This window comes from Maniola hyperantus, chromosome 2 (assembly GCF_902806685.2).
Source record: "Maniola hyperantus chromosome 2, iAphHyp1.2, whole genome shotgun sequence".
NCBI lineage: Eukaryota > Metazoa > Arthropoda > Insecta > Lepidoptera > Nymphalidae > Maniola > Maniola hyperantus.
In genome coordinates this window covers 6,452,455-6,467,055 of record NC_048537.1, presented here as the reverse complement: position 1 = coordinate 6,467,055, position 14,601 = coordinate 6,452,455, and the positions used below count along the sequence as shown (strand labels likewise).

At 37.5% G+C, this 14,601-nt stretch overlaps 2 protein-coding genes across 2 annotated transcripts; both read right to left on the bottom strand.

Annotated features, from left to right (window-relative positions):
* Positions 1-479: 479 nt before the first annotated feature.
* On the bottom strand, positions 480-8,679 carry LOC117989493 (uncharacterized). Its single transcript, XM_069504769.1, has 4 exons — positions 8,519-8,679; positions 7,823-8,003; positions 6,088-6,282; positions 480-1,421 (listed from the first exon to the last, which is right to left on the bottom strand). Exons 1-4 carry the CDS (start codon positions 8,677-8,679, stop codon positions 1,197-1,199), a joined length of 762 nt encoding a protein of 253 aa, XP_069360870.1. The 3' UTR covers positions 480-1,196.
* A 2,499-nt stretch (positions 8,680-11,178) lies between these two features.
* On the bottom strand, positions 11,179-13,650 carry LOC117989484 (uncharacterized). Its single transcript, XM_034976859.1, has 2 exons — positions 12,860-13,650; positions 11,179-12,709 (listed from the first exon to the last, which is right to left on the bottom strand). Exons 1-2 carry the CDS (start codon positions 13,648-13,650, stop codon positions 11,179-11,181), a joined length of 2,322 nt encoding a protein of 773 aa, XP_034832750.1.
* Positions 13,651-14,601: the final 951 nt, after the last annotated feature.

Genomic DNA, 14,601 nt, shown 5'->3' with positions numbered 1-14,601 from the left:
ATCCGGGGAAATACTCCCTGATCAGGCCCCCAATTGTGTGAGAATAACCATTTCATCGCTATTGCAATCGTCAAGAAATTCTGCACTTTGATTGGCTGTGAAAAAATGTAAATAGCGAATCAACCAATCAAAGGGCAGAATTTCTTGACGATTGCGATAGAGATGAAATGGTTATTCTTACACAATCGGGGGGCACGTTTTGTCACTAAAGACATCCAAAGGTACAAAGTTGGACTAGTGCACGAGTGCTCCAGATTACACCATATAAAAATCGGTCAATCTCGTTGGGTTTTGACTAACCAAAAAAAGCTAATGTAATGTATCAATGTACCGTATTTAGTTACAGTTTTATAACTAACAATATTAAGAACAAAAAAAAATTAGGAACTAGGTCTGAGCATACATAACATACCTAAGCAGGTAATGTAACTACTTAAATACTTTAAAACAAAAAAATTATAAGTAAACAATTGAGCGTATTTTTACCACACAATAATTAATTTCTATGTTATATCATTGAATTATTATGTACTAAAGTATTTATATAATATCTAATATAATCATTACAAAATAATTGACTAAAACTTAATTGTAAAAGATCTGATTACAGGGAACTTTACCTAAAGTTCCATGGAATCGGATCGGTTTTATATAGGTTAACAAAAGCTCACATTATTACTCATTATGTTAAAACCAATTGATTGCTGTCGTTTCCCTATGTAAAACGGAACTTACTTTTTACAATATTTATGGTACTAACTTAGATTAAAACATCCAAAGATTGGGTCTAATACCTTAAAGTTTTAAAGTTTGTCGGCCCCTTTTTTTATAAGTATAGGTATATATAGAAAATTGACGTTTTTCGTTTGAAAGGCTTAGCTTGCCAGTGTACCTAATCATCTGATTTTCTCGTTTGTAACAATGAATAAAGGATTTGTTAATCCTTACTTTAGTCCTAAGTATTTTCACTCCGATAATGGAGTGTCTACGTGTTTTTAGTTCTACAAGTAGGTAGGTATTTAGAATTTTAAAAGATCAATTTACGATTATAAGTTACATAAGTTCTTAACATAGTCACTAAAATGTTGTGACTTGGAGCTAAGATTAAAATGTGGTTTAATTTTCATAACCACAAACAACCGGTACCTGCTTACTTATAATATTTTAGGCCTGTAAAAAGCTGAATCAGTCTTTCGTCATTGTTCTTCATAATGTTTTGATATCGCGTCTAAAACAAACTGAAACATTGTCGGATTTATCCAACTAAGTCCTGAGAGAGTCTGTGAAGCATCTACACTTCTTGCTTTACGCTCTAAGAAATAGTCGTCGTATTCTAAACTGTAGTCCGGGATAATAGGGTTGAATTTGGCGTAGTAGATTGCTGACAAGCACGCGTAGAGTAGAACCGCTGCCGTGAAGAGCTGAAAAAAAAGATAGTTAAACTTTCTCAAACTGAAAGTGTGTGTGAATCAGACTTATTAATATAAATCGGTACAGCATTCTCGTATTTTCTGAGAGATAAGGACAAAAAGAAAAAAAACGAAATAGAGGTAAAATTTTAGGCCTCAATGACTTTATAAATACTATCTGTCCCGGCTTTACTCACGTGTGTAGTCGACGTTAGCCCGACTAGTTTCGAACCCATACGGGGTCCTTTTTCAAGGGAGTCCGTCCGCGCACGCGCCGCGGTTTTGACTGCGGGACGCACGTGCCGCTGCCCATGCCCCATAGAGCCCGTTGTGAGGGTGGCTGGGGTGGGGGGGGAGACAGCTGCCGATCGTCTCCCGACAGTTCCTGCTGTTCTTCATCACTGGAACTGTCACCGAAATCCAGGCACGCGGAGCTAATGGTGTCCCGTCCCACGACTGATGCCCTTGTCTTAGCGTCAAAAAGCGGTTTCCACGCTGAGGGTAGCATCCATCCATTGTCACGATTGAAATTCGGGTGGCGACTAATTTCGATCGCTTCCCGTATCTTTCGCGGTACTAGAAACTTTCCCGGGACAATACGGAAACCTTGTCGAATCGTATGTAGTGCGTCGTACCCGAATTTTGGAAATGTTCTGCTATTGCTGACCCATTGGTGCCTGGATTTCGGTGACAGTTCCAGTGATGAAGAACAGCAGGAACTGTCGGGAGACGATAGGCAGCTTTCTCCCCCCCCCCCCCCCCCCCCCCCCAGTCACCCTCACAACGGGCTCTACGGGCAGCGGCACGTGCGTCCCGCAGTCAAAGCCGCGGCGCGTGCGCGGACGGACTCCCTTGAAAAAGGACCCCGTATGGGTTCGAAACTAGTCGGGCTAACGTCGACTACACACGTGAGTAAAGCCGGGACAGATAGTATTTATAATGGAAATCACTCACGGTAGTTTAAACGCTAAAACTCAATGACTTTAGTAAATATTAAGTTCATATTAGGTACATGGCGTATAAATTCGTGTTCAGTGCTGGATAAGACACAAGATAAAATCGCATGAGAGTAGAAGAGAGCTCTCTACAAATGTGCATTCGGATTTCTTCGGATCTTCTTTAGATTACGTATCATAACTACTTATTTTTTACATACCTCTATTATATTTATATCATTGGCCTCAAAGTTCTGTTTCAAAAACTTTTTAAAGCTTGAAGCTTACTATGTGTTGCGTAAGTAGGTATATTGAATTATTTACTATTCAGGTTTTCTACGAATGATAGTAGGTAGTTAGTACGCATTGACGACAGTGAAGTGAGTGACGTATATTACTAACACAAAGCTATTTGCACACTTCCATTATTAAGTAAACAAATAATAATGCAGCAATTAAGAATACTTTAGTAATTATCATATCGTGTATATAATTGATTTCTACCCAGCTTATGTAATTGTTGCTGTTGTAAATTTACGCTTATTTACGTAAAGGTGTTTGACCTAGAGACGTGAACTTGACAAATTCGACACAACGGCAGTTTTTCTTTCAATGCAAACGGAACTTGCTTTTCAAGTTTTTTATTAAAATCAAATTTTACAATTTCTTTATAACTAAAATAAATGTTTTCTAATATTTATAGCTAAATTCAGAATGTCAACAACGGCCATTTTTTCATCAAGCATAATTAAATTTGACTTAACACCTTGCCTATCTTATCAAATCGGTATTCTGTCTGATTAATATTTGCAAATTGATTCAAAAATGTATTACAAAGATCATTAATAAATCATTTATAGATTGTTACGGTGGCATTCACAATGTGCTCAAAAAATTATAACTTTTCACAAGATTTTGCAATAAAAACTTTTGTAGACTTTTTCCCACATTTTATGATATTTACCTACCTACGTGAGAAAGACAGGTGTGTTGCATTATTTTCCTGTACTAAAAAAATCAATTCTATTTCAATGAGGCTCAACCGGAAATAGAGCCCGGGATTCTTAAGTGAAAGTTTTTTTTTAACTACAGGATAGGCCTGCGCTTGATGACAATCATATGTTATGGAAACCTATGGATGAGATCTAGGTTGGAGCGCGCTTGCCTAGATGATGCCTATTTACTCTTGCGTATAAGACATTCAAGTTGCAGGAAACACGGATGCCGGACAAGCGGTTCAAACCTTAACGCTAGGTTCTAAGATGCTCTGTTTTCATCCGCGAGTCTAAAAGGTTTAATATTCGCATCGCGACAGCAACGAAGCGCTAATAAGCTGACTTGTCACTATGCCGTTGACGTGGTGTGATCTTGGTATCATATTATTAAATCATATACATTCAGTGTGAAGCCCTGCCTTCCTACTGCCGTCACCATCGCCGTTAGTACGTGGTGCAAACATTGAAACAGGCTGCGCAAGTTCAATACCACGACCTGCACGCTTAGAGCCTCTGCTACGTGATCATGTTCAGCCTCTTTCGGAAACTAAGTACACTTTTTGACTTCTCAAGAAGACAAACTTTTATTACAATACGGAAATAAACACTGACGAGCGAAAGATTAATGTGAAACGTCTATTTGCATTAGATATAACATCACGAATCATTAAATCTACCTATACTCTATAGAGTCTGTTTACAAAACCTTTCAAACAAAAGTCTTAATACTTAAGTTCACGTGTTCATTTGCCCAATAGGAAAGAACACATCGTGCTAATTTAACACCACTTGGCTGCTTATAAAAAATATCAGGAAACACTTGAAGACACAATGAAGAAGCACTTAAAATATGACCATGAAAATGATATCATGCTCCCGACGAACGTAACATTAAAGACGTGTTTCCGATACAGAAGCAAAATATAATTTAAACAATAAAATTACACAGGAAAATGACGTTTTGACTATACGTAAATCTGTCCTTTATAAAGTACTTAGAAGCAAACGAATAGGTGACAAAGTTGGGACGTGCAAGGTCTTTATAAAATACTTCCTCTCATACCTCATAATGTACCTATTTACGGTCGTCGTATTAAAACTGTGTCATTGCTAAAGCCATAAACTTCAGTTTGTCATAGGCAGGTATACCATAAAACAACGGAATTACTGTTTTTGCGGTAAATAACAAACAGGGCTAATGATAATTTTTCGGTACGATGCGCTACAATGAATTTGAGGTCGGAATGATTATTTGCTCGCCTAACATTTGCCATGAGACAATCTTGGGAAATTACTTATGTTGACGTTAACCACCATGCAGGTTACGTGGAATCTCATAACACCAATAGACCTTATGGTAAAGTAATTCTCATAATAGATACGCTTTTGTTAGCGATTTATCACTTCTGCTGCTCGATTGCGGTAGAATGACAGCTACAATGTCACGATCGTAATTACCTCTGATTGGTTGACGCTCTCTCACAAATGGCTACAACGCATTGGTGCAACAAGAATCGTACAAATTCAGCCAATCAGAACAATTGAGATTGTAATAATGATTGAAGCAGGTTTTACGAAATCGACTTACTGGATAAAGTGGCTTTCTAATGGCGAAAGAATTATTAAAACCAGTAGGTACAGTAGTTTCAGAGTTTATAGATTACAAACAAACAAATCTCAAAACAAAAAACTCTTCATAATATTAGTATAGACTTGCCAACTCGCCTTACTTCGCTTCGCATAGGTTTCTACTTGTATTTTGAAATTAGTATGGAAATTGAATCAACGTATAAAATAAAATAGGCGTTGAAATCCACTAGGAAGTTTAGAAGCTATTAAGCAAAGACAGACGATTTGTTTTATACATATATTTTTTTACAGAATTGCTAAATAGAAATATATTGATTTCTTCCAGAGCACTTCTAAAGTGCTTTTGAATCGTCAAAAGAATCTACCACTCGAGTTCGGAATGCCTCTGCTACCGAGAAGAACTAGTAAGAAATTCGCCGGTTACTCTTTATACCTACCTAGGTACATATTGTATTTACTCGTATAAGACACCTATAAAGATGACTTTTGATTACTAGAAAATTGTAAGATATAAAGTACCTATTCGAAACGGTCTAATCTAAGAATTTACGAAGTTTACGAAATAGAGATTATTTGGGTTTATGAAGTGATCAAAGTCTTAGCGTGGGCATCGGGTAAAATCGTTTTCAATCCGGAGCAAAACTGGGTCACCCGGCTACTAGATTTTCAATAATAAACTAGGTCGACATGGCTGACTTTTTTTTACTCATTGGCTGATCTTTTGTGTTTCATGTAGGTCCCACACGATTTTGTTGATTTACATGGTTCCAGAGAAAAAAAGAACCCTTATAGAATTACTTTACAGCTGATTTTATTTTCCTTAAAATCAGCAAAATAAAATCAGTTGAAACTCTGAAAGGGACTTGGAAACAGTGGAAGCACCCATACGTAGAAACTTTTGCTCAGGTCACTGAAATCTATAAACATGTCAAAATCCCAGGACATTTAACTGAAACCACATTTTCCATACTTTGGGCCCGGAGTCCTTTCGTCAAAATCGATTAACAGGTAGGCCGTGAAAAGCTTGCTGACAATCAGATAGACAGACAGACGCACTTTCGCATTTATAATATTGGTGTGATATCACGGGATCCGATTGCTTGTTTTCCCGATATCCGTACATTAAGTAATAACAAAAAAGAAAACAGCCAATTTTACCTGGAAGACGCTCCAGAACTTAAAGGAACCCTCGTTAATGATCCAGTCGTAGTACCCAGCCCAAGGGTCAGTGTATCTTCCTTGCTTCATAGGCTTCTCGGTGGTCGTCGTCTCGTGGTAGTGATGCTCGTCGTAGTAATCTTCAAAACCTCTGCCGGAGTCTGATGTGCCATTACCAACATGTTTGCGGCGCAACTGAAACAGAAAACATTATTTCAAAACTATTTTTATGGATATGATGATGACGATGATTACGTCATCATCGTCATCATCATAATCAACCCATCGCTCGCTCATTACAGAGCACGAGTCTCCTCTCAGAGTGGGAAGGGTTTTGTCCATACTCCACTACGCTGGCCAAGTGCGGTATTGGCAGACTGCACATACCTCTTAAAACAGTATAGAAAACTCTCTGGTATGCAGGTTTCCTCACGATGTTTTCCTCCACCGTTAAAGTGAGTGATATATATATTTTAATTTCTTAAAACCCACATAACTCGCTAAACTTAGAAGTGCGTGCCCGGGATCGAACCACTGACCTCCCGTATACGACGTTGGCACCTAAGTGGAAATGGGTACCAAAAATGATATATTTATCCAATTATGGCAATCAGCATTCATCTGCATTGTACCTCCATAGAAAATAATTACGACAAAAATAGATCTTTTTAGGGTTCCATATCCAAGCGGCGGCGGTGCCGCAATCTACCCGTGTTTGAAATCGCTTGTTTGAGCGATTTACCCGATTCTGTAGCGCTTTGGTGACGACGTTGCGTTAAAGCATGTTATGCCAATGTCGTCATTGATGTAGGAGAAATCTACCTCTTAAATGTATCGCTGCAGTAGCTTCTATTATCTAGTAGATGCCTATCCGATAATCAAACAAATGTCATAGTATTGATAATGCGGAAAATGTCGTGTGTGCTTTGGCCCTAAGGCTTAGGTTACAATTGCATGTCTAAACAAACTAACAAGGGTGCCGATGCCGGCCTGACTGGCTATCGTGGACAATTAGCGTTGACACCCGGTCACCTAGTTCAGACAGTGCCGTTATCATGCCCCTCTTTCATGGTTGGTTACCATTCTTAATACTTACTTGTAAAATGCCTGCACTTTGTATTCAGAGTTTATCTTAATTCATTTTCAATATTGTATCAAGCGAGATAAGGCTTATAGGATAAGGTAAGGATATAGACAAAATAGATATTCTTAGGAGTCCGCTGAGGGTGCTAACGAGACCCTATTACTGTTAAGTCTCCGCTATCCGTACGTCCGTCTGTCAGCGGGCTGTATCTCTTGAACCGTAATACCGATTTGATTGATTTACAGTCATAGCATCATGATTACTTCTCTCCCAGAAAAGATTAGGTTTTATTCATTAATACTACCCGTATAAAATACGTTGTAGAGCAGTCTTAAACAGATTTTAGCTACAACAAATAGGTCAAAAAAAATCTTGAATATGAAATAATCTGATTGATAGGTTATTGGTAAGGGTCAACGTAGGTGCATTGCAACAACGAATTGATTGAATTACTGAGACGTAGATATTTAGTAGTTGAAACAGTTTTCTATGTATTTATTTAACTTTTCTACACGGCGGTCTATAAGGATACAAAAATATTTCTCTCTGTCCTTATTGTTGAAGGTCGTGATCCCTTTCCTTTATTTACTGTTAGTAGATCCAAGATCACTGCCTTCGTACACAAAAGGTAATAAATTCAATATCACAAACCTGGACGGCGGTACTGTTGCTGCCAGTGGCATGCAAAGCTGCTGTAGAACGATTTTTGTTGATTTTTCTGACCACGTCAAGGGCGGTGCGGAAAATGGTCAGAATTAACTCGGACGTTGGCATTGCCGAACTTGAAGTGTCATCTTCTAGTTCATCTGTATCCGCTGTTTCTATTGCACTACTGGAACTTTAAAAAAAATATTTTTAAAGTTCTGCTATTGGAAAGAAAGAGCGTAGCTTTACTGAAATCACCTCGGTGACTGACTATCACAGAGTTTTTAAATTATTTACTATTCCCCTGAATACTCATAGTGGCGCCCATGCTTAGTTTATAATTATTAATAAACTGCCTTTATAATAATAGCATAAACGAACCTAAACTGCAGATAACGTATATATAGGTGCAAGTATAATGTCGTCATATCGAAATTAATAAAATCAATCTATTAGTGCTGTCTGTCGATAAGTTACTTAGTAACATTGTTATATTTTGTTAAAAAATTAATGTTTTTTAACAAAATATAACAACGTTGCTAAATAACGGCTGTTAGGGTGACCTACTGTTAACTGTTCAGTATTTCAAAGTCCATGACTATAAAAATTAAACTAAGTATGCGCCTTTTTGTAGAAGCAAAATCATGCAAAAAGCAATAAGATAAATAATTTAATGAGAAAAATATAAAATGAAATACTTACTGCAACGGAATGTACTTGTACTTTACGGCGGGCGGCGCGTAGGGCGTCGCAGTGTCGTAGCGAGCGGCGCCCGCACTCACGCCCGCCGCCCACAGCGCCAGCGCAACCGCGCCCGTTACCACTAACCCGTGCAAAGATAGCGCTATTATATGTCTCGCCATCTCACTCGATCGCTAACTTTTATACTAGATTGATTTAACACTTAAAATTTAAAAAGCTCGGCCGTAAAACTAGAAACGAAAAAATTTGAGTAACTTAAAGTTCGAACGCGTACAAAAACTTAAAACTTTGAATGCGTTATTACCGCTTCAAAATTCCGCCCAAAAAAAGCCAAACTTTAAAATAATACTTATTGAACGTGAAAAATATAGTAACCAAAATGTAAATATTTCTCTAAAAAACACTATCTTAGCATACAACTTTTAAACTTCGTGAACTTTTAATTTTGGAACGCATAGAGCTTTGAACTTCAAGCATATTTTAGTCCACGTCACTTTAACTCAAATATTTTCGACAAGATGTATCGTATTGCATGTTATTCAACAAACTGGCTGATACAAAATGGTTCGTCTAAGTTAACCGCTTGTAGGGCGAGACAGAAATATGAATTCTGTAAATACACGATGCGCACTGTCCTCCTAAGTGGTGTGTAAATTTAATTTACAGGATTGGAGTCTCGGTGTTAAATGCTTTATGAAGAAAAGAAAGTTAATACAAACGTTAACTGCCTATAATGCCAATGCACTTATACTTGCTACAATCAGAGCCTCAATAGCTCAACTGGTACAGGACTGAAAACCGAAAGGTCGACGACGCGGTTCAACCCCGCCCGTTGCACTATTGTCGTACCTACTCCTAGCACAAGCTTCACACTTAGTTGGTGAGGAAAGGGGGATAATAGTCATTTAACATGGCTAATATTTTATTTACAAAAAAAAATTGTCTCAAATAATAATAATGTGTAAAATAAGCTTCAGCACACATCGCGTTTCGCATGCGGTAGTAAAACGAAAGACTAAATACGAAAATAGTACTTTAGTAACTTTAGGACTTGCCAGGGTTAAGCCACTCTAAATCGCTGGTCAAATCCTTCAACAAGAAGGTAGCCTCTGAGGTACTGGCGCTTAATAGGAGTAATCTGTGCATTAGAGTGCGAGCTTTAACGGGCCACTGTGGCCTAAACAGGCATTATGTACAACCTTAAGCTCTAGGGCTCGGACATCTGCAGACTGTGCCACAAGTCTATCGAGACTCCGTTGCACATAGCTGCTTTAATGCACAAACGTAGCATTCATCAAGGGAAACACATCGTATGGATGAGGATGTTAATTCAATTCCAAGGTATGAGGAATGTTCGCAAAACCTACGTAGAGTTCAGTCTGGTATAGACACAATTGACATGAAATCCATAAGTTAACATACGAATGTGTGTCTGCTAGCTTTTCACGGTCCATTCGTTTAACTGATTTTAATGAAATTTGTTGCTTTTTATCTCGGAAATTAAAGAATTTCTATGGGATTTCTAAAAACCTAAATGCACGCGGAAAAAGCTCCGGCATCATCTAGTGTCTACTTATATATTATTTTCTTGACCATTGAGCACAAGCAAAAGACGGAAAATCCAGGCTAGTGACTTAGTTCAGTTGTGACGTTTATCGATTAGAAACGACAAACGACCTAATTAGGAAACTTAAATAGCTAAATTTTACAAAGCAGCGAGGAAAGATCTCCTCAGAAAAGCTTTGAAGAAAGATGTTAATTAAATTAAAACGGGATAGTTGACAACTTGGTTATAATTAAGTCCTGTTGCTTTAATTAGGTACTAATTAAAGTAGAATTTCAAAGCGTTTCTTGAAAGAGATAAGTAAATATTAGTTTTGTCTTAAAAGGTCACAAATATGGTATTTCTTAGCATACAATAATCCATCCATATTATTATTAATATTGTAAATGCGAAAGTGTATCTGTCTGTCTGTCTGCTAACTTTCCTGGCCCAACCGTTCAACTGAAGTTGATGAAATTTGGTACAGAAATAGCTTGAACCCCGGGAAGGACATAGGCTAATTTTGTTCGGAATTAGAAATCTATTTTTAGTAAAAATTGTATTTTAATTGTGTTATTATATAATATACTAGCTGGCGCCCGCGAATTCGTCCGCGTGGATTTAGGTTTTTAACAATCCCGTGGGAACTCTTTGGTTTTCCGGAATAAAAAGTAGCCTATGTCACTCTCCAGGTCTTTGACTATACCCATGCAAAAAATCACGTCAATCCGTTGCTCCATTGCGATGTGATTGAAGGACAAACCAACAAACCAATAAACTAACAAACCAACAAACAAACACACTTTCACATTTATAATAAGGGTAGGGTACTGATTATGTATTTAAGATGATATTATTTCGGCATAAAAGGGACGTATAAATAAAATCAAAATATCATTTAATTTATCATTAAACCATGTATTTATTTTCCCCAACGACGTTGAGATAATGAACAAATACTCAAATGTAGTAGATACTTAAACAAAAGCCTAACAAGCATTTAAGTATGTCCAGTTCTTAACGCACCTGTTAACTCGACATTTCATAATTCTTATGACATTAACAATAATTATTAAAATACTAATTTATATACAATTTTATTGGGCTATATTTGTTTTTAACTCAATTTAGTTTTGCTATCCATGTACTTTTCTGCGGCTGAGGCGATTGCGTTAGTTACTTTTTTCGTTAATCCGTGAAGGTTTCCATGTGAGAGGTACTCGTCTACTGACCTTTTTGCAAAGAAAGTTGCTGTCGTTGTGTTTGGTCTCCAACTATTGGGATAAACAATTTTGTGTCGCAAGACAGCCTTAATTATTAAAGAGCCTACGTAAATGATGAAGTATACGCTAAAATATAATGGCAGATAATACAATTTCTTTCCTAAGTAGTAGTAACTGAAACGGTTAACTCGAGGCGTTTCCGTCGTTGTCGTCGGATGTTCAACAATATGGTAATGTTCATGTTCGTGATCATGATAATGGTCGTCAAAATCTGGAGGGAATTTGAAATCCGTGGGAAAATCGCTGGGAAATCCGTGATCGTCTGGCGAGGGTCCGTAAGCGCCTGGTTTGATATTAGATTGAAATGATGGCGGTGAAGGTGGCTTCATTCCCATGTCATAGCTTTTCATATCGTCTTCTCCTTTGACAGGGCTATATGGCTTATTGTAAATCATATCTTCATCAGAATCATGAATATGAGGAGGAGAATCATGTTCTTCTATATGTGGAGGAGAATCCTCGAGTTCATATGTGTCAGGAGGAAAATCGTCGTGCCCATATGTAGGTGGAGATCCATAGCTGGGTGGTTTACTGTCGACAGGTGGTTCATGATATACTGGACTGCTGTAATGATATCCTTGAAATTCTGGCTTATCAGCTATTGGAGAGGTGTCTGCGATCATGCTGGGCTTATTGTATGAATAGCCTTGAAATGGTTTACTCGGTGGTATAGGCGTAGGATAGAACTGAGAGGTTGGACCTGAAGGTTGTTTGTAGTGATATCCTGTATTCATTATAGGAGCACCATTATCACTATCTCCATTATCTGATGATGCTTTATAACGATAGCCTGTATCCATTTTAAGGCCATCACCACTGGGACTTGGACCAGATGTCTCGAAATCGCTAGTAAAATCTGAATTTCTTGACGGTATCAGTGACACAGAGACAGGTGGCGACGGTCGTGGTGCAGGTGAAGGTGCTGGACCAAAGTCAGGAGCAGACGGTGCATATGGAGGAAAAGGTTCATAACTAGCTGGAGCCGGGAAGTCATTTCCAGTTGGTGGTGGCGGAGGTGGTGGCACTAAGCTCGCTGTTGCTTTCGGTGGGCTTGACTGTTTTGACAAATTATTACCGTATTTCTGTTGCGGTAAGTATGGTTGGGCTGGATTGTAACGATCAATGGCTGGAGATGAAGGTACGACATCTTGAGCTTCACCTCTTATAGGATTTTTTAAGTCGTAGAAATTATCTACATTTGTATAAACGTTACTCTTTTTACCGTTCGATATATTATTTACTGCTGGTTTCTTCGATGACTTTATTTGAAATGGTTTCAAATTAATGTACGGAAATCGTATGTTTTGTTCAGTTCGTATGGCTCTAGATTCATTTTCGGCTCCATTTCCAGGATTTGTGGCAAATCTGCAAAGAAAGTGATAATATTATCACTATACTTATTTATAAAGTTAATACGAAATTATTTTCTAATAAGTTTAAGATGAATGAATACTTGAAAAATGTCCTCAGGGCGAAATTTGGTTTAGTAAAATTTTAAAACAAAATGTTACTTACCCTGGTAAAGCAAAATTGTCATCCATCGTTACATCGCCAGAGTCATATTCTTGTTTGAAGCTATCGCTGTCGGGATGGTGATTCTTCTCATCTCCGGTTTCATCATTTGAAATTTCTTCGTTTTTAGAATCAAGTGATATTTCTTCCCAGTTATGTAAATACTGATCAGATTTTTCACTATTAATTACATGCCATATATTTTGAATATTGTTATGATTGGTTGGTATTATATTGATTGGAGAAAGAGCAGTTGTCATAATTTTTGTTGTTGTGGTAGGTAAAGTTGTTGGTGGTATTGTTACATACATTGGCGCAGGCAAGTTATTATAATAGTCATCATGAGATATATAAGAATATTTATTTTCAGTGGAATTTTCATTATGGTTTATTGTATTCACGGGCAAACCATAATTAACCACACGGGTGACTTTGTTTTCATCTTCATCGGGTACGTATATGGGTCTCATAGTAGTTATTCTTTCCTTTTCTAATAAATTTCTTATTGATTTCTGCTTGGAACCATCGGAGTCAAATTCCGCAAATATTAAATCGGGCGTCTTTACTTCTGATACGGATTTTTCTGTGGTCGTGGTTGTAGTTGTATCCGATCCTGTATCCATCCTTCTCATCCAGTTATGATAATAGAACGAAGATGGCTTCCCTTCATCTTTTTTCGAAATTCGTGCCGATGGAGTAACAACATACACTTGAGGTCCAGGAAAACCTAATGCGCTAACACTGTATTCACATAAAACTGCATACAACGTAAATATAACTATTTTTGATTTCATCTTAAATTTTATCTATGCATTTGTAAACTGCACTTTTTCTCAAGTGTTCTACTCGAATTCTAATAAGAAAATGTAAGATGTAACTCAAAGCGCCCATTTGCGTTAGTTTTTGAATTGACAAGTCTGTACAAAATTGTGCTAATTTATAGCGGTACTGCAGTAGGTATGTAGAACGCCTGAAGCACGATTTAGATGACCCAAGTCTGAGTAAAATTTACACTATTAGCGGGATAATCAATGTCATTCGCCACGAAGTCTGTGTAGAAAGTGTCACATATTTTGGTAGACATGTCGAAAAGAGGGTAATGATGAATATAGGTTTTTACGTCAATGCATTTTTCGCATTTGTAGTGTCTTATTTATCGTAAAGCCTTAGTTAGCATCTACCTATATTCATCATCAATTCATACATAGTACCTACTAATATTATAAAAGCAATATTGTATCCGTCTGTTATTATGAAATGGTGACAATAAAAAGAATACCCAGCTGAGTTTATTGTGGGCTTCTTCTCAGACCAGAGCGCGTTTGGAACCCTCGTAGTTTTAGTTTTAAGTTTACGTTAAGTTTAAATAATTATCAGCATTGCATCATTATCTTACAAATTCCAAAATTGACAATCAAAAATTGTTGAATAAATGATTTGAGTTTGAGTTACTTTCACAGTTCACAGCTGAACTGCTGCGCCGATCTTGATCAAATAGGCCTAAAATTGGGCAAATAATGCTTTTTATACCGGAAAACACATTGAATTAAAAAAAAACTAACAACCACGTATGGTTGAACGCGCGAGCTCCAGGTAGTTTTTAGGGTTCCGTAACTCAAAAGGAATAAAGTAACCCTTATAGGATCACTGCGTTGTCTGTCTGTCTGTCCGTCTGTTTGTCGTGTCTGTCAAAAAAACTTATAGGGTACTTCCCGTTGACCTAGAATCGGGATCGTGAGTGATCT

Excerpts from the sequence above, each read along its gene's own strand:
- LOC117989493 (XM_069504769.1), bottom strand. The coding sequence starts at position 8,679 with ATGGCGAGACATATAATAGCGCTATCTTTGCACGGGTTAGTGGTAACG. Across the intron at positions 6,283-7,822 it reads GCAACAGTACCGCCGTCCAG|TTGCGCCGCAAACATGTTGG; the intron begins GTTTGTGATATT and ends TTTCTGTTTCAG. Across the intron at positions 1,422-6,087 it reads AGTTCTGGAGCGTCTTCCAG|CTCTTCACGGCAGCGGTTCT; the intron begins GTAAAATTGGCT and ends CTTTTTTTTCAG.
- LOC117989484 (XM_034976859.1), bottom strand. The coding sequence starts at position 13,650 with ATGAAATCAAAAATAGTTATATTTACGTTGTATGCAGTTTTATGTGAA. Across the intron at positions 12,710-12,859 it reads GACAATTTTGCTTTACCAGG|ATTTGCCACAAATCCTGGAA; the intron begins GTAAGTAACATT and ends CTTTCTTTGCAG.